Source organism: Lycorma delicatula, chromosome 4 (assembly GCF_047948215.1).
Source record: "Lycorma delicatula isolate Av1 chromosome 4, ASM4794821v1, whole genome shotgun sequence".
In the NCBI taxonomy this organism is placed as follows: Eukaryota; Metazoa; Arthropoda; class Insecta; order Hemiptera; family Fulgoridae; genus Lycorma; species Lycorma delicatula.
The window spans coordinates 96,108,921-96,130,643 of NC_134458.1; the positions used below are offsets into that span (position 1 = coordinate 96,108,921).

Below are 21,723 nucleotides of genomic sequence, written 5' to 3' on the forward strand. Positions count from 1 at the left end.
GTGGATAACTTTTTCTGTTGTCTAGCAAAGCAATTCTTTCTGCCAATGTCATGTCTTTAGGCGGCATGGCAATGAATTGGATAAATTATGAACACCAACTTTTTACTAAACTAACACTTCAAAGTAAAAAGATAAAAGTGATTAAAAAAATGAAATGATTAACAAAAGTAAAATGATAAGCAAAAGTGATTAAAAATAATAATGGAAAAACGATAACAACAGCATCATACACAATGAACAATGGACTCGCAATGAAGAAAATAAAAGTATTTGCTTCATCATAAGTGTATGATATCATCTGTGTCGCCACACACTACCTACTGTGCAGACCAGTGATAGAAGGAAATAACCTCCCTCAATACAACATTCAACAACAGTCAAGCGATTTAAATCACAAATAAAATTGTGATATTTTAGAAGTAAAAGAAAAAATGAACGAGCTAGTGGGCCTTATAAGCGGCATTTTGGACTAATAAATCAACATAATTTTACATGAATTATTCCAGTGTTTCTGTTTTAACAAAAATGCCTCAATTAAACAGCTGCCCCAAATAACCAGTGTTCCTATTAACTGGAATCCACTGTATATATATATATATATATATATATATATATATATAATATAATATCAGTATAATAATAACAATGATTATGATATACTATAATAATTAGAGTTTACAACATTAACCACAATAATACAGCTATGTTCAACAATGTAGAAAAAATAACCAACTGCTCCAAAATTTATATTTTAATAACCATGATTTATTTTAATATAAATTATTATTAAAACCCTTAAGGTATAATACTGTTTTGAATTTTTTTTGCTAATTAATATATATATATATATGAGTATACTTACAATGTCACTATAAATTGGTGTAGGATAGAAGCAAGGAAAACAGTCCACGTAATCTACACCATTAGTATCAGCAGTACATTCACATGTTTGACATGAATGTGGAAATGCAGTTTTAGCAACTCTTCTGGTAAAAACACTAATAAATTTTTTAACAAAATTACTATTTTCCGATTCTAATTTCTTTGCAGAAAAAATTGTTCCTGAAACATGTGTAAAAAAAGCTTTTATTGGTAAAAATATATGTACATCTATTCTATAAAAATTTATGGAATAATTTAAATATAATATCTATTGTATTTTATTGATTACCAACATAAATATTAATAAATAAACCACCGCATTTATATATGTAATTAGAAAAGAATAAACTTTCTGTATGAAAGTTGCACTACTATATGTATTATGTAATACTGGTTGTTCTTATTGACACAGTTTTTTGTATTACTCAAATGTATTTCAGTACTTTATAATTTAACGACAGCCCAAAGAAGCCAGTTACTTTTTTTGACTAATGAAGTTTCCTTTTCCTGCTAAGCTATCATATATTATTTTAATAACCAGACTTGATATTATCCACAATAATACAGTCATGTATGGCAACAGAAAAAATAACCAACCGTTCAGATACGTATATTTTTAATGTAAATTATTAAAGCACTTATAAGTATAATAATTTTTGAAACTTTTTTACTAATTAATTTTGATGAATAAAATTAAATACAATGACAGCATGTGTTGTTAATGTGTGATTTTAGTCAGCTTCTTTTTATTTTAATATTTTTTTAAACTTTTACAAAAGTCATAAAAATTGACATAAGTTACACAAATTATTCATTAAGATATCTGCCTTAAAATAGTACAAATACTGCATTAAAAAAGGTTAAAATAAAAAAACCTATGAGAAATACAAAAAAAAAAACTTGTAGTTACAATCTGATACTAATTTTTAGCCAAAGTTATCAACAATCATTTCAAATATATATGTATTTAAATTCTATTAAATAAACAAAATATACAAAATACTGAGATAAGACATCTTAACTTAATTTTTCATTAAAGTACTTTCACAGGACCTCGCATCCATCATAATTGCATAATTCCATTATGCAATAATGGGATTATTTCTATCAAACAAAAACAAAAATTAAATTTTTTATTTTTGTTTGATGTAATTGTAGAATTTTGTACCAATTGATGATGATGTGGGATCCCACAAAAGTCGACTTTTGGTATTAGTTTTTTATAGGTTTTCTGTTACTTTATTTGGTGGTTATTTTGTTGTTATTTTAGGTTAATTGGTACAGTGGTCAGTATGTTGATGAATTATTTGAATTTTCAGAATATTATTTACATCTTCTTTTTTTAATATTATTAACATTTTCTATATCTACAGAATTTTTTAAATGGAAATGAAGGTGTGAAAAAATGTAAAGAAACTGATGTTAATTTTTGGACAACAAGAAACAACCAGTACACAGAGAATACTTATATCATACACACAATGCGCACATCTCCATATTAACACTGATTGTATGTAGCAGTTTAGAACAAGTGACAATGTATAAACTAATAAATTTTGTGTTTTGTTTTTATCTATGAGGGATTTCAGAAAGTAATGTCATTTTCAATTAACACACTTTTTTCACTTTCCAACATAATCATTGAAAGTGGATAAGCATTTATCCTAGTGATAAATTTATTGAATGCTTCTCTGCAGATGTTCTTTTCCAAATCCACAAATAATGGTTTATTTCACTTCTTCATTGTCATATAATCCTTGAGATGTTCCTTCAACTTCCCAAATAAGTGAAAGTCAGAGGAGAACATGAAGCCTGTACACTGGATGAGTCATGCTTTCTCACTGCTGTAATTTCAAGAGAAAAAGTGGTTCTGTAAGAAGTGAGTGCACAATGTCTTGTTGGAGAATGACTTCATCTGAAAGTCTGTATGGGTACTTCTGTTTGAGTAACTGATGAAAATTTCTGAATTTGAATATAATGATAAGCATTGTTAGCTGGTGCTTGCTATAAAAGTCAAGAATAATACCTGCACATAACATTACAGGTTATAGTTGATGAGACTAGTCCTCCAACAGATGGATTATCAAATATGATTAGACATTACTGAACATTTCACCATGACAAACATTCCTGATGTCCATGACTGGTTCATGGATTTGAACAAATATTTCATGAATTTTGTAAGGTTTTATTTTATTGGCTCGTAATAAATAATTATGAAATGCACTTTATCTTGGATGTAAAATAACAAGAGGACATACAGTTTAACATGTTTTCACTTTGGAATGAGGTTGTACTGAGGCTGGCATAGTATTATTTGACGACACAGCAGGAATTGTTTTTCTGTGCCACTAAGATGAAAAAATTAAAACAATATTTGTGATGGCAGATTTGAAATGGATGTAACTTTTGAACATCAGTTATATTTAATGAATGAAAATGTGTTTTGAATAACATGAAAGTGCACTGAAGTTTTAAGTTAACAGGACTTAAAAACTTTTTTCTAAATGAGGCATTTTATGAAGATATAGATTTCAACAAGGGTAGGTAATAAATGAAGATATTCTTTAAACATAATTTTCTATTCAATTAGTTCAAAATATTTTCATCTAATTTGTTTTTAACTATTTTTTGTTACTTTAGGATAGTGTATTTTAACAAAACTAAAATAAAAGAAATTTTATAATTTTTGAGTGACTGAATAAATCAAAGACAAACGTATTTAATTATTGGTTTATATTCTAATTAAAAAGTAAATAAAAAAATGAAAGGTAATAAGAAAGGATGTAGGAGTAAAATAATTCATAACTTTATTAAGAGGGAGGGGTAAATTTTTAAGCTCTATGAAAATGTCAGGAAAGTTCTTCAACATCATTGTTGATCGTCTCTTTTATGAGAATAGATCTCACTGGATCCATCTGTAGCGTAACCATAACCTAACAGCCCAGATAAAACAATAAATGAAATGGGTGAAAATTTTCATTAAAGAAAGCAAGTTTATTTCTAACTGTTCTTTTAAAGTTTTTAATACATAGCTATTGAAAAGATTTTGGGAAAAATTAATTCTCAAAATTTGGAAGAATTCAGGATAATTATAAGAGATTATAAACTAGACAATTCTTTATCATAAAACTAGTAAATTGGAAGAAAACTGGTAAATATAATAATTTATTATAAATTAAAATCCAAAATTCCTTAAGTATCAAAAATACAGTACAGTTTCACAAACCTGACGTGCAGTAACTCAATAAAACATTAGCTGGTGGGGGAAGGCCAGTGGTGGCTGACCTTGGTCAGACAAAAGTTTCCTTTGACTAGTTATGTTGATGGAAAGATGTTCTTTATGATGCTTTTCAGCTTGATTATATATTACTGCTTGCAAATTGTAAAATTACAATTTTTTTTTTTTGAAATGATAATAAACTTAGGAGGTTGTTTTTACAATTTTTTTAAAGAGTAATCTGCTTAAAGATAAATATTACTCTAATGAGATTTTGGTTTTTGTTATAATTAGGCTTTTCTTTTTTTATAATTTATAGTGTACATTAAATATTTATAAAACTTTAATTTTAAACATTACTGGACCTAGTAAGAAACTTTTTCAAATCCATACTCTTCAAGCCCACATTAAGATGGTTTGTAGAATTTTACTGTACTTAAAAACAAAAAAAATTATTTTAGCAACACTGAATTGAATATGAATTTTTTGCCACTAAAAAGACTGACAAGTATAAAAAATAAAACTATCATTTACCATTTGTTTCAAAGGCTAGAGGTGTACAGTATCCAAGAGTTGTTTTAGTCAGCTTTATCTGTTTTCTTAAATCAAAATCACCTTTAACATCAGCTGCCTTGAAATCATTTTTTGTATAAGCAGCTTCTGCATCAACACCTATACATATAAAAACAAAAATATAATTACGATCTTGACTATAAATAATATATAAAAATAAGATTTTTCATAAGTTCTTTCTAATCTTTTCTATGTAAATTTTTTAGCCTCAACATATTTATTACACATCCTATAAAGATGTTATTAGTATATACTGTTAACAACAACTTTTTAAATGCTTTAAAAAAGGACAGAGCTTAATACTTCTTTACTCTCTATCTCTCTCTCACTATGGATGATTACAATAAAATAATTATAAAGATACAATATAAAAATATACTTGCAAAAATTTTTAAATATCTATCCAGTCAACAACTGTAATCAAATGAGTATAAAGTATCGAGGAACATAGCAAATAAATTAAAAATAATCTTAAGTATTGAGACACATATCAGCTATATACTTGAAAACACTTAAGTAAAATGATATATGACATAATCTACTGAACTCCTACATACTTCACTGTCTTAACTATAACACCAACTGGATTCAGGGTTAACATGCAAGGGTGAATTAAATTTAAACAGTAATTTTGCTATTCTACACAACAAGCAGTTCTGAGCTGGATAGCAGAGGAAGGGGTTAATGTTGTGTGTGTTAGAGGGGAACCAGATTGGTTAACTTCTCCGTTTTGTTCTGTCTTCATTACAGCCATAAGTGAGAAAGAGATTCTATCGTCTGTTGCACAATTTATAATCATAAAGTTTTTAACTAATACAGGCGTTAAACCTGCAGAAATTTTAACTCGTTTAAAGGTAGTTTGGGGACGCCACACTGTCCCAGAACCAAGTGGATATGTGAGCCAGACAATTTAAGGGCGGGTGAGAAAGTATAGAAACCGAAAGTCATGATTAACACCCAAGATCATAATGTTATCGTTATGTTAACATAACGTCCAAGTCTCATACCTGACAACATCGTGCCATTTGAGAACTATCAAAGGAGAAATCGTGTCAGAAATGGGTATCAGCTACAGGAGTGTTTAATCCATTATCACTGAATATCTTGGCTTTAGAAAACTTAGTTTTCGATGGGTTCTGAGATTGTTAACCAAAAATCAAAAACATGTCAGGTTGGAGATCTGTGAGAGACTTCTGAATCAATTTTGGCAAGAAGACAATTTTTTGAGGTGTACTGTTACAAGTGATGAGACATAGGTCCATCATTACAATCCAGAGTCAAAAATGGTGAGTAAGGAGTGGTGAAGGAAAAATGAGGGCTGCCCAGTAAAGGCCAAAACCCATCTGTAAGCCGAAAAAGTTCTTGCAAAGATTTTTTTTAACTCCAGGGGAGTTTTACTCATGATTTTTTCCACAACAAACAATGAATGAGACTTACTATTGCCAGCTGCTACAGAGAACAATAGCTGCCTACTGAAACAAAAGATGGGGTATGCCCATCAGAGATGTCATCCTTCTCCATGACAATGCCAGGCCGCACACCACGATTTTGACAAGGGATAAATTGGAAAAAATGCACTGGGAAACCCTTGACCATCCTCCCTACAAGTCCAGATTTGTCTCCCTTCAGTATTTTTTTTTTTGCACCCTTGAAAGAATTGCTTGGAGGGGAACAATTCAAAAACAATGAAGACATCGAGGAGTAATTGGTTGACGACTCGTCCTCAAATGTTTTATGAACAAGGGATATTCAAGCTTCAAAATCATTGGAAAAAGTGTGTAGATGATGCAGGAACCTATATAGAGAAATGATGAAGGTATGAATTGTGTATATTATTAATCAATAAATTTATTTAAAAAAATTACTGTTTATCTTTGATTCACCCTCGTACGATGAGTTATAAGTCAGTTTTAAATTCTGTGATATTCTATTAAAGGATGCAAATTTTGACAGTTTGTAGTTATCAGCTGACATAATTACTATTCAAATGCTGTTCAGTTCATTTTTTGTCAACAATACATAATACAGAGAATAAATAAGTCCACAAAAAAGAACAAGTTGACAGAAAAATAATAACAATATTGTAGTCATCCATAAAGAATTCTATGGAAGATTTCAAATTAGGAATTTACATTCCTAATTCTCCATTATAGACCTGTCAACATTCATGAAAGCTAAATATAGAATTTGGAAGTACTAGAGGCACTGGAGCTACATCACTATTAGAAAAGACCTAGAAGTAGTTTCACTTTAGAAAATAAACAAGTTGCAGAGAATTAGTACAGTCCTCAAATGTCAACCAGACATAGAGATATGCCTGCCAGTTCATTTTATGGAGCAATGTTGGCTGAAACAATGACTGAAAAGTAGTAACGGTTATGCTGCTCTGCAAGAGTAACTGCTCCGATACAGATCTAAATATTCTCTGGCCTGTATCACCATAAGTGAAAGAAAAATGGCATAAGTATTAATAAGATAATTTTTTTTTTACAATGGGGATTAATGCTGATATTATAATTCCTTGAGGTTTGTAACACAAGATTAAATAGTAGTGGCATCTGGTGCATGACTGGTGTTATCTTGTAAGGGTTATCTCTAAGCGGTCATTAAAGCGGTGTGTTGAACTTGCACTACCCATTGTAACTTGAAACAGTGAATATTGAACTGAAGCAGAAGTTTATCATACACCTCACTGATCTGCATTTCATATTTGTTGTTATGTCACAGGAGTCAATAAAACTGCAGCATTAATGTGGATCAGAGAGCAGTATAGTCCAACTTCCTGTTCTAATTTGCATCTAATCTTTTGTCACAGCAATGACAAAATACCAGCATTGTTCTTTTTGTGCTGTCACTCTGTCAGGTTAAAAATACCCAAAACAAATTTACTTAAGATTCTGAAGGAATTGAAGTTTATAAATTAACAGCCAAGATTACTTCAGCAATTTGTGAAAATGATTTTGACAGAAGGATAGTATTTTGTGATAGATTTATTATCAGTTGTAAAACAGACCCTCATTCTTCTTGTTCAATGATAGTCTTATCAGTTTGATGAAAGTTGTTGCATACTTACTAGTGTGAAGAAGGATCTTTATATACCTGGAGTTCATATTTGGTGTGGTATCACTAAACAGAAGAGATATGGCCTTATTTCTTGATGAAAGTATAAAAATCAACTCATAACTTAAGATGCTGTTATTCCTAAGCTATTAAATTATACTGTTTGGCATTGGCTGTCCCCATGTTTGGCAAGAAATTTTGGCACTGTCACACTGTTCTGTTCAACCTGAATAGAAAGGGTTTTGAGGAGCAATTAAAAAGCCATATTCATCTGATTTGGCAATCTGCAATTTTTCATTCATGGAAATCATTAAGGACGTGGTATTTTCTTCAAATCCAAATAACCTTAATTGCCTCAAGTCGTTCATCAAAATCTCAAGTCAATTTTATAGATTGAAACAAACTTTATTGAAAAACGAATTGTAATTCAGTGTGCAATTAAATATGCTCCCACGAGTGCATATAAGGGCAGAAGGATGATGCTTTTAACACCTTCTCTGACGTACATTAAATATGTTGTAATAAGAAACTTCTTTCTTTTTTTTTATTAGTAAATGGAAAAGTGATTTTAAAACCACATGATATACAAGACTATAAAGTTTATTCTCAGCAATTGTAAAACATTAAAACTATAATTATAAACTTACCATAAAATATTTTACTCATTTTTAATTTTTCATAAACAAAATCTGAATTCATAAGAATATGAAGAACAGCATTCTTTTCAGTCAAAACTTCATGAAGCACAGAATAATCAAGCTGTAAAATAAATAAACAATATAAATTGTACTTAATCTTATAATAATATTTAATTACTAACATATACTTTAAATAGTTTTTACATAACAACTGCAGATCAAATACATCATCCATGACAGTCCATGATACACCACCAGACCCTGACGAGAGTTACAGGTTCTCTACAATTGTAATTCAACTGCTAGGATAACCACCGCTCATGAATAAATGTAGTTTGTTCTATTGTTAACTACTGGATTAGTTGTAATTCTATTGGTTATGTTTTAACTGTGAACCTTTTTGAAGTGTAACACCCTCCCACCATATCAAAGGTTGCAACAGGTTCATTCTGTAGAAAAGTAACTTTGTATTTTTAATTTGGCAAATTTCTTCTATTTTTGTTTACAGTATCTCATAATATTTAACTGTTGTTAAATTATTGTTTAAAATAGATTGGAATTCTCTTTTGGTGGAGGTGAACAAAGATTTCAGATATTTTAATTTCACATTAAAATATTTTATATATCATTCTTCCAAATTACATTACAGATACTGCTATTGTTTTCAGTGTTTACAGGTTTTGATATTTTTTAAACTGTATTCTCAATATTTATGTACTTTTAAATTTTATTACTAACATGTTTTAATTACAATTCTTAGTTCCATTATTCAGTGATATTTAAGTGAATATAATAATTAGGTTTATTATTTTAATTACATCATTTATTATTTCTTTTTTACAGTCAGCAACCATATGAAGTAATTCTGCAAAATCGAGCTATATTATTTCACCATTTCTTTTTTTAATGCATTTTTAATTCATTAAAATATAGATTTCTATGCATAAATCTGTTATAGAATTTGTGTAAATTATTCTTTTAAAAAATGAAGATTAGGGCGATGTAATACTTAGGGTACTTTTTATGGCATATAGAAAATATTTTCTTCGTCAATATTTTTATATAAAATTGCTAAAATAATAGTATATCTATTATTATTAACATGCAGGGCGATTACCATTTATCGCACAATATGTTTATTCCTTTTTATAAATCATTTATAATAACTAGTTGGAGAATAATTTAATCAATATGTCCATTTTTTTAAATTTGCACATTGTATTCGACTGCTCAAAGCAAAATGATTCGTTAAAGTCGGGTACTACAATGGACGTGCGGATCGAATTCAAATCTTCATCTAATACCCCTGACAAGACTGCAGGATACTGTCTGATAACTACCAACTGTGTGCAATATACTCCATTTTCCGGTATGGAAACATCGATTGTGTAAGCGGATAACATTAAAAAATAAAAAAAAGAAGAAAAAAGTAAAAAAATAGTTTATTTTGAATGTTTTATGGTAGACCTCTGGGGAGATTTCATTCGTTAATAAAAAAATTTTAACGCGCCATGTTACATACCTGATAGGTGGTGTGAAAATGTAACAGACTCAAAGACCGATATGAACATATCAAATCCTATCCCATTACTCCTCCCACTTCCAGCACAAACATAATAGTTGACGAATGGTTTCTAGGTCATATTTAGACAGAACGTCACCATGGAAGACGTGGTCATTTCACCGCTTCCTGGGTAATAGTGTCGATTTTATCATAAACAAATAGGTTAGGGTAGATCGTCATTGCCCCTTTACGGTACTGTTCTTTTGTATTTCTTATGCAAAATCTAACCTCAAACCGACACATCAACAAACAGCATATTGGTTGAAAAACAACTGTCACCGTATAGACTTGGATTACGGAAATGCTGTGTACATCGAGGATACGATGAAACTCCTTTCACACTTTTTCAAAATATACCCAAAAGGAAAAAAGGCTAAATTCCTGTGTAGGTTCCATGATAACGTAAGAGAGATAACGGAATCGGCTCCTAAATCCTATTTCACGATTGTAGACGACTGTCCTCTACACAAAGAGGAAAATGCATTGCGTAATGCGCGTTTCTGTATGGATTGGGTGAAGTAACAGCTATCACTAAAGGACTTTTACAAGGAGCTCGAACGGTTGGAATCGTTTCGATATACAAATATCAAATGTAATGGGTATGTTGGTATTTTGAAGCACACAGACCCGAGAAAATCAAATAAATAAAAGTCAGAAATTGTGGAAGGGTATTTTTTTATTTTAACATGATGCAGATCCTTCAGATGATTAGTAGTTTTCTTTTTCTCTTTGATGAAAATGGCAGCGCAACTTGAAACTCAGGTACCAGATGTGGTATTTGGAACACATTTCACCAGAATCGATCAATAAACTTTTGTCGCATGATGATAAGGAGAATCATGTAAGAGAGCATATGAAGTATACTGTTAAAGGTGAAACGGAAAAATGCCTCTGCAATACCACTAAGATATTTGAATATTATGAGACGGACAAACAAGCGGGAATGAGATGCTTTTTTCAACAGATTCTTGGGCGGATGAGATATAGGTAAGAGTAGTGGGGAAAATCAATATTACTGACGGATGTTGTTGGTTGGGGGGTGAGCCAGTCGTCAAGTTGAGGTTCTAAGGAATGAACGTGTCAACTTGGATCATGTCATACCAGGTGGGCCATTCTCAACAGAAGAATTTTAATCAGTTTTAACTTCTACCTTCTCAATCAGAATAGACCAGATGTTTGCTGCAATTTTACCGGGAACATTTATTTTGGCATTACCGTTCCATACACTCACACAAGAAATTGAGCAAGTACTTGAAGCATATAAGGACAGGATAGCTTGTGATTACGATTTGAAGCCTTTTGGATAAAAAATTTAAAAAACTTCAAATTAGAATAAAAGAAGCTAAAGATGCATTATGACATTACAAGAATTAACATTCTCAATAGGAAAATTTACAAAACTGCAACTCATGGAGCAAACTCTGTTCACTAATATTTTCGTCAACGTGAAACGTGAAGCTTTGCACCTCAGCTACAATTCTTTCATCACTCTTCTAGATAAGAAATTTACGTCTCACATTCCTGAATGTCGTCTTTTGATGTGTGGTATACACACTCTTTCATAATGGTGATTTATATGTAAATAACATTCACGAATACAATTGTGTGTGAATTTATCAGATTACACTTCAAAGGTTATAACACACAATCATATAACATACAAAATAAAAACACTTCAAACCCCCATACAGCATTGTATAACTAATGATAGCTTTTTACAATTTTAGTTATTCTCATTGCTGGATGAAAAGGTTCCAAGGCCTGTGGTGTAATCTGATAATGGATACGTCTGTTGACAAATTACATTACGAATAGTGAGGAAAGTGCACAAATTTATTAAACATATCATTTATACAAATATTATTTATCATACTTTCACATTACTTATTATTAATGTTTAAGTCAGCCTTATCATAGAAATAACTTTGAAGTAACAAGTCTGATGCAATGGTTTTTCGTTAATTGCACAATATTGTGCAATTTGGTTACATAAGCAATTTAATTTTTAATGATTGCACAATAATGTTAATTGTTTATTGTTGCACAATATTGTGCAATTTGATTAGCTAAGATATTTTTCTTCTATGTGCCAACACCACACTCACACTGATTTTGGATCTTGCAATCACCGCGTGCTGATCACGTGATTTATTCGGCGCCGAATAAATCGCACGATGGTGCGAGGGAGGGGAACATCTATTTACACTATTTAGGTTTTTAAAATGTTTTATTTGTATTTGTGTTTATTTGAGAGATAGTGCATCAAAATTGTTTGGTTCTTGGTCCCTATTAAGCTTTCATCAATCGAAAATTTGTTGGTTGCTATACAGTAATGTTGAAATATATTATTGCAGTAATCTAGCAGAAGTTGAAATTTCTGAGATGGGTTATAACCACGTTCATTCGATTTAGGCAACTTAGAATTATCAACCATATGAAAGAACACAGGGATATTTTCAAATCTAGCCCAGGTAAACATTTTGCCAAACCATGGAATAAACTGGGAGTCATACTTACTCCAATATGATTTTATTGTCAGTTTTCTGTTTAAGCCCATGTTAAAGATAATAACAAGAGCCAATATTTCGGATGTTGTAATTGAAACCCAAGACTGTTGACAGCTGAGAGGTGAAATTCTGGTAGCCCTGTTAATGTTAAAAAGGATTGGTTAACATACCTGTTCATTTCTCTTACAAATATGTTTAGCAGCGTTTCAGTAAAAAATAATTTGGAAAAGTCTATTGGATTTCTAGCTGTTGAAAGGAATGTATTTCAGACCAGGATTTGTGTGAAAGCCAAAATTGTGTTGTTAGTGGGCTAGACTCTGAAATATCTTTCCACTCACTTTCATCATCATCATCATTATTATTATTATGATTACTATCAGAATCTTAGTCACTAAGAACTTGCCTATTAACAGGAGTAGGTCTACCCTGTTGCAAATCATTCTGCATAATCTCACTTTCACTTTCATCTGCATTGCTTACAGTACTAATATTTCATAATGAAAACAAGGGCGCCTATGTTGAGAGTTGGTCAGGATTATAATTAGGGTCAATATCAATATTATTACTGAATATAACAGAAATACTACTATCATTACTATCAGAGTAGGATAGAGCAAGTCTATTTCACTACTTCTAACAAGTTCATCTGCCATTGTTAAACAGAGTATTACACACTTAAAACAAAAATAAAATAACTAACTTAATAAACACCAATAATATAACTACACAGAAAAAAACATTAAATGTACACAAGAATATAATACTAATGTAAACAAGCACGCCCGACCATATGTAAACAATGACATTCATGCCCTACTGTGACTGGGGTGACATTAGCACATGGTGTTCTAAACAAAGTACTATGTTGATTTCGTCTTTATTATTATATCATTTATCAGGATTACCAACTATTTTCATAATAATATTATTAACATTACACAGAATATTCTAATAGTCACATTTCATACAAAATTCAGCTTAAATAACTAGAAAAACAAAATTAAACAAAGCGGGCAATAGATCACCACCTGCTCTGTCACAATTATAAAACTACAAGCACATCTACCTACTTGACATAAGACCTACCTGCATAATTATAGCGCAAGCATATATAAAAATAAATGGTCTTTATACAAATCCAATGTAGGATTCCACTGTAGGAAGCCAAAAGGTTAAAACTATGGCTTATCAAGCTATTGATGACATGTCCATATTAGAGTATCATTGTCCCATAAGTATAATGTTAGGCTTTCTTAATAATATAACATAAACAGTATAAATAATTATTGCTAATACAAAAAATTTGAACTCAATAAAAATATTTTTAAAGTTTGTAATTTCTTTGAATGAATATACACTAAGCCAAAAACTACAAAGTAAATAACTTACAGACATATTTCTAGGATCACAGTCTGAACATGGCACTAAAATAAAAGTTTTAGAAACACCAGGACGGAAACGTTGTTTAGATGCATGACTGATAGCCACAAAAATGTCAGAATACCCAGGTTCTGGAAAAAAAAATCTTGATGTTAGTATTATTTCTTTCCAAATTCAAGTAGAGACAAATGCTATATTATGTCTGTTTTATTTGTATATAATTAAAAATATACAATTCCTAACTTTTAAACACATAAAGCTAAAATTTAAAAGCAGTTGTCACAGACAATCGTCTTATATTCTTTATAGCAATCTCTTCTCAGTTTCCTTCAAAATTCTTCCTTCCCTAATTGGATCTATTAATAGAAAACAAGCATAAAAATAATATTAAAGACATCAAATGTCAATTTTTAGTTGTTCTACCCCCTTTAATAATGGTGGTATAAATTTGTTATTGAAATTTTTCATTTTAAAATAGAGATACTCTGTATGAAAGAAAAACCTTGTTTTTGTAAAATTTACATCTAACAAACGACTTGATAGAAAGAATTTAGTTTAAAAAAAATTAAACTTCCTTTTTTCTGCATTAATTTTGAGTACCAATTTATCCTGTATGAAAACATATAAGAATTACAATAAATTACACATAAAAAGTACCCTGGTTTTTGCATTTTCTTAGGAGTACAATTTCAACATCCCACAAGTTCATTAAGAAATTACAAAAAAGATTACTAGAGAATACTTACTTAAGAATTTTACCTGTCTTTCAAATGTTTTTATACTTATTTCTGATGATAGGTTTCAGTGTAACAGCTATTTAAAAAAAAAATTGCTGTTTCAGCTCTCAGTAAAACCAGAAAACGTTATGCTCTAGTGAACTATTTGTTTCGACTATACTATTAATATGGTCTGAATATAATATTAATCAAGGATGGTAAAAGAATTATAAAGGAAAAATAAATTCAATTATAACTGGTAGCTGGTATTACAATATTAATGTTATCTAAAGTTTGGTTCTGGTCATTGAAATATTGCTCTCTCACTCTTAATGAAATGATGGAAGGGCATTGGCTCTGGTTGTAGCATCATAGCAACACATACATACATCATTCTGTTGTTGTCAGATAGAACTACAACACTCTTGGCAACCATAATCGTTGACTGATTACTGTGTGGAGAGTATCTGTGTTGTATTTAACTCTTCCTGCGTTTGTACAGCATTACTCATCAATAACACTAACAAAATTTTTTTTTTAATGTTTCCTTCACTTCATGAGTCAAATCTTACTAATTTTGGGCTGAGAAAAATAAATATGACAAAGAAAAATTTTTATTAGCTCTAGTTTCAGAGATATACAATAGGTGGAAGTATTTTATTTTAACGGATTAAGAGAAAATGATACATTTTAATTGCATATACCAACAACTTAGAAAGTCCATTTGACATATTTTATGACAGTTACATTCTAAGATTTCTTAATTGATGGAAGAATAACTGGCAGTTGGTTGGATCTGAAGAGAATCATGTGATGGCTTCATGAGATTGTTGTCTTTTAGCTTTCCTGTTGTAAGTGAGTTCTGGAGCATCCCTATATACAGACCAGCAGTAATCCGCAAAGCATTGCTTCATTCCAACGGCCCTGATATCTTTGTTCCATTACAGAAATATCCAATGTAATCTTTCTCCGTGTTTATCACTGACTGCTCCACAACTAGGAGGGAAAAAATCCAGGTGTGAATGAAGAAAATGGCTTTTAAAGGACATGTTGCATCCGAGTTCATGGTATTTTTGCAGAAGTACTGTCACCAACTGAGTGTAGTTTTCATCTTTTCTGTTGCCTAAAAATCCACAAATGACTCCCTTTAAGGCTTACCAAGCTTCCTTTTCTTTCCTCTCCAAAATTTGGTCAAACGCAGAATCCTTTACAAGTTGTCAAATTTGTGGCCCAACAAAAATACCTTCCTTAACTTTTGCATCACTTGATGTAGGAAATTTGTCTCTTAATTACTTAAAGGCCTGTCCTTCTCAGTTTATACTTTTGACAAAATTTTTCATCAAACCCAGCTTTGTATGAAAGGGTGGAAGAACATCTTTTGGGTCCACAAGAGGCTCAGCAACAACATTTTTTTCACTAAAGTTAAGATTTCTTGCAGGCCAGTCTGCTTGAATATAATGTGATTTCTTATTCCTAATGTCCCATATACATAAAACGCAGCAATATTTAGTGTACCCGTTGCATTCCTAATAGTACAGCAATGACTTCTAGATTGCCACAGATTTTCCACTTGTGTTCAGCATATTTGATTGAGTCTAGGAGGACTGCCATGTTTGCATAAGTATCCTTCATGTGAACTCCCAACCCCATAGTGGAAGACACTTGCCTTGTGATGATTCTGGTCACCACCCCTCTGTTCCTAGCCCTGGCGGGAGGTCTTTGATGTGAACTTGAGATGATTCCAGTCGCCACACCATCCCTCCTGTTCCAAGCCCTTTCTATATGTGAACTGTTGCCTAAATCCGTTTGGCTATACCAGCTTCATCCTTCATATGAACTGCTAGACCAATAGGAATAGAAGGAAAACAGTTGCCATTGTGAAGCGATATAGCTTTCAAACTAAGCTTGAAGGAGTCTACGAATAGCCTCCAATCAGATGGATCATGATTCAAACTCAAACATTTTATCAAGCCATTAACGTCGCAGCAAACAACAAGATTGTTTTTCTTCTTAAAAAAAAGAAAGCAGATCCCTATGACAATGTCTGTACTGTGAGACCCTGACATCACATTGGATAAGATTCCATTGCTGTAGTCTTCACCCCAGAAGTTCTGCCTTCTTCAACAAATCAAGGTCTCAAATGAAATCATTCAATTCTGCTTGACTCAATCTGTGCAATTTATCATCTTTTTCATCAAAATCAGAGTCATGGGAAGTGGAAGGCTTGTTGGGTTCTTCTTTTTTTTCCACACTGTTTTCATTTTCTATTTCAAGCTCATAATTTTGGGATGGAGTAGGAACTGGTATATTATCTGAATGTGGAATAAGTCGAATAGCAGATGGAAGATTAGGGTATTGAACTGTTCCTCTTTTCTTCATTGACAATCCAGCCTTTATAGGTGGAGTCAAGCAGAAATAGCAGTTATTTGTATGGTTTGTAGGTTCCCGCCAAACCATAGGCACAGCAAAAGCCATATATGGTTTTTTTTATTTTTCAGCCATTCTCGTAGTATAACTGAACAAGAGTTGCAACATATATGTGGAGCCCATGACTTATCCTGGTCCCCTACCTTCATACCAAAATATATGATAGGCAATCTTCACAAGAGGCGTCAGACTGTGTTTCTGTGACGAAAATGTCACCACAAATATAACAGAAATTATTCACTGAATTTACACATTTTTGTGGCATTTTGATTTAACAAATTTTTCACTTCAAAAGCACTTGAAAACCAGAAATTCTGCACTAATTATAACATTAGCAATATGAAACTCACAGTCACAGCAACAGTAATATTGTTTATAACCTACAAACAGCTGGTAAACATGTTTTGTCATTTAACAGGTGTGACAACTCCAAAAACAAAATTAGCCCCAAACTAAAAATGTAGGTTGGGTAAAAAATAACATGAAATTATATCTCCAAAGCAAGAGCTAATCAGTTATTTTTATGGTGATTTTTGAATTCAGCAAATGGAAATACATAAGAAAAAGCTATTTTTGAGACTGAAACATTTTCATTGTTGTTGGACAGTGTAATATAAGACAGTACTTTTAAGTACTATTACTACCAGAAATTACACTAGTCTATACATAAACTGTACGTTTTCTACACAGTATTTTTATGTACTATAGGATGTATATATTTTTCAAGAATCATTAGCTAACTGTTGGTTTTAACAATTTTTGTCGTGTATGACTTCAATAGAGGTAGGCCTGTCACTTACCCTGTTCGTGGAAGTTTTTGGTCAGGTGTAACAGTTCACAGCCAAGTGTGGGAAATGGTCTGCAGCGTGAGAGAGTTTTTTGAGAATGATTTATAAAGTAATTTAGAAAAGAATGAACCTTTTATTTCTTTTAAAAAATTTAGACAAAATACTGCTGCTGTTCTTAAAATTAATAAGAATACAGTTTCATATAAAATACTATTACTAAAGAGAGGTTTTTAACTGTACAGAAAAGTTCATCCAAATTATCAACACCAGACAAACAATGACCAAGAGATTCTCCAGTAATTGATTTAGATATGTTTGCAGCTGATGCCATTCGCTGACACATTTACAACTACTACTCGAAGAAAGAATAACCAAGAACTAAAAAGTTGTTAGTTTCTCTTTGGGAGGCTGAGTTATTTTACAGAAAATACTCGTTTTTAATAAAAGTATTGTATAATATCAACTTCTAGTACCAAAAAATTAATAGCAGGAAACTTTTACTTGAAAGAGGAGATAATGTCACTTATCATAGTGTTTTTCTGAAGCAAATGAAGACTGTTAATTTTAATGAAATTGTTTGGTTAGATGAAACTTGGGTTAATGCTAACCACTCAAACCCAAAAGCATGAACTGATGAAACTCTAGATGTTACTATGCCTGTGCCTACTTGTCGACGTGGAAGATTAATTGTCTGTCATGCTGGAACAGTTGATGGATTTGTGAATGAAGTGCTATTAATGTTCAAATCAAATAAAAACAAACGACTACCACGAGGAGATAATGAAACATTCACATAATGGTTCAATGAAACGCTTTTGAAAAATTTAAAAACTGAATAGCATCATAATAATAGATAATGCTTCACATCACTCGATGAATTGGATAAAGCACCAACTAACACTAATTAGAAATATTAATCGATTGATTAGCTAGTTTCATGTGAGGTCAATGCAGGCCATTTAATGGCCAAAGAACAACTTTTGGAAATTATTCAGGGAATAAACCTTCAAGAACTATTTATGAAACAGCAAAAGAAGCAGACCACAAAGTCATCTGATCCCTCTGTATCATTGTTATTTCAATGCTACTGAAATTATGTGGAGTCACGTCAAAATATATGTAAAAAATAATAATAAAAAGTTTACAATGACAGAAATACAAGAAATTACATTGTAAGGAAATAAATAGTGTAACCCCCCTCAAGACTGGAGAAAAGTGGTGCAACATGTTAGAGGAGTTATATATGAAGCCATAGAACGAGAGATTCCCCTGGACATAGACATAGACAATTTAATCATAAATTTAGAAGAATCATCTGGTTCATCTTCCAGTTCCGATAGTGGCTCTGAAGATGATGAAATGGATGGAATAACTTAACTTTCTGATGAATTACTCCACAGTATTTATAATAATTATTTTTATTGTAAATAGTTGTTTTCCCCAATTTAGATAACATATTGTAGTGATTATTATAATATTAATAACTATTGTAAATTGTTAATGTACATATAAAATAAATATATTGTAGCCTAATGTAAATAATTATAAAAATACAATATGCCTGCAATAAAAAAAATAATACCAAAAAATTAAATTAAAAATGATATTTCAGGAAGCAGCTGACACATAACCTTCAGAAAAAAGAATTGCAAGGTTGATGGCAATGTGTGAGTAAGAGAGACGAGAAGCATAATGATAAAGAGAAGGTCAAATACATTTGGCAACATTCAACATCTCGCTTTACTTCTGAGAGCCACATGTGGCTACGACACATTAACCACCAGAACCAAACTCTCAATAACATCAATATAATACTGTTTTATTACAAAATGATTTTTACAGTATAACTTAAATTTAAAATTCTTTTTTTTGCTTTACCCCTAGACAACTAATAAAATAAACGACTACCAAAATGCCAACATTTTAAATTCAAATTGGTCTTCCTCCCCCAAAAATTTCATTTATCAAATAATAATATAATTTTTTTTTAAAGAATAACAATACAAAAATGTTTTTGGAAATTTTTTCAGATTTTTTTATATATGTAATGAAACAAGGAAGTGAAAAATAGAATGAGTAAAAATTAAACATTGTAATTGTAAGAGTAAAAATAAGATATTCAGCTGCCACGTTTTATTACATTTCTTATTCTACATTGAAATTGTTAAACTAAAAGGTCTGAGAAGTCGTATTCAATAAATGTACAAACCAACAAAATCATAAACTATATTCATTTGTCCACACGCACACAATAATAATAAATTAGGATGTTAAATGTTAAACACACAAATAAATTGATTGCAGATAAAACTAACAACAATTTTTAAAAACTTGAACAAAAGAAATAATAAAAATTTACAATTACAAAATATAGAAAATACTACATTTCAAAGTTAAAAGAATACAAAATTAAATATGCCAGAAAAGAATTCAATAATTTTTATATTGATTGGTATGATGAATAAGCAATGTTATTCATCAAATTTCTCTGTATTTTTTTGTCTTTTATGTATTCATAAAATGTTCTATTTTTATTCTAAGACATAAGGAACCAAAGTGATTTTTTTAGTTAAACCACAATTATTGAAAGCTGTTTAAGAATCACTGAACACTGCAAAAACACAAAAGTAGAAAATTCTAAAAAAAACCCACTTTACTCAATAAAAAATTAAATTATACAAATAATAGTTTAAATTTAGACATGAAACAAAGGCTGCTACTACCATCTTTATTAAAGATTTGAATAGTATAGAAAGAGTGAATTTTTAATGTGTTGAAAGAACAATTAGCTCACAAAATTTCATAAATATTTTGTTTTTATTATTACTTTTTGTGAGAAGATACTATGCAAAAGGGATGCATTCATAAAAGTATTTAATAAATGCCAAATCATTTATCAACTTGGAAGTGATACGTATAACCACAATTTGTTTGAAATGGAAAAACAAGTTACATAATGCATTACCATAATTTTTACTTATTTTTTTAAATGTTTACAATAGCAGTTTTTAATAAAGTTAAAATTAAAAATTCTTATTTCTCTAGATTTAAGGAACAAGAAAAATATTTCATGAACTCCTGAAGGGGGTAAAAAACAACACCAGAACGTACCTTTTGTTATTCCAGATGTCACATACTCAATATACTTTGTAACAAGTTTTGCATTTGTAAACTCGGCACTGTCAATTGTTATTGTGTGTGGTGCGCTAAATATTCCATTACCACCAAATGCGACAACTGCATACCTATAGAAAAAAAATTGACTGTATCACTATTTCGTTACATTTAAGGAAACTCCAGTATTTTATTTCATTTCAACTAATTCATTTTTTGACTAATTTTAATAAAATTTCACAAATCATTAATTTTTTTAATTACAAACTCTTACATAATAATAGCTAACATTAAACATATAAGGTATGACAATAAAGTTCATGGACTCATTTTATTATGAGCATGATAGCAATACTGGGAGATTGTTAGCAGCGGCATAATGATTTTTAACATTTTATGCAGTCATCCAACTGTTTTCAATCCTATCAACTATATATTTTTCAAGTGTAGCTCACTTTTTTACATGTGTGTTTTGCTATTGTGATAATAGAAATCAATTGTGATTTTGAAGAGCAGCAAGTTGTGATGAAATTCCTAGTGAACACAGGGAAAACGAACTCAGAAATTCTTGAAATGATGTACCCTGTTTACAGAGATTGTCTTGTGAAAAGTTTGTTTTTCAAGTGAGTGGTGAGATTCAGAGAGGGGAGAACTTCAACAGAGGACATGAATGATCAGAGCGCCCCTCCGTTGTTTGAAATGATGTTTCTGGGCAGAAAGTTGAACAAGCCATTGCCTCATGGACAGAGATATGACTGAGGTCAGCAGAGTCAACCAAGAAACCATGCACTTTATCCTCACACAAAAGCTGGGAAAGTCAAAACGTTGTACAAAGATCGTTCTAAAAAAACTCT

At 30.8% G+C, this 21,723-nt stretch overlaps 1 protein-coding gene across 3 annotated transcripts in view; it reads right to left on the reverse strand.

Annotated features, from left to right (window-relative positions):
* Apoltp (Apolipoprotein lipid transfer particle) overlaps positions 1-21,723 on the reverse strand; it is a 262,249-nt gene that overhangs the window by 15,091 nt on the left and 225,435 nt on the right. For all 3 annotated transcript variants that reach the window (XM_075363702.1, XM_075363703.1, XM_075363701.1), the window contains 5 exons: positions 20,867-21,000; positions 13,834-13,955; positions 8,383-8,494; positions 4,637-4,774; positions 863-1,062 (listed from right to left, as the gene is read on the reverse strand). In XM_075363702.1, coding sequence (XP_075219817.1) covers positions 863-1,062; positions 4,637-4,774; positions 8,383-8,494; positions 13,834-13,955; positions 20,867-21,000 — 706 coding nt within the window. The remainder of the gene's footprint in view (positions 1-862; positions 1,063-4,636; positions 4,775-8,382; positions 8,495-13,833; positions 13,956-20,866; positions 21,001-21,723) is intronic.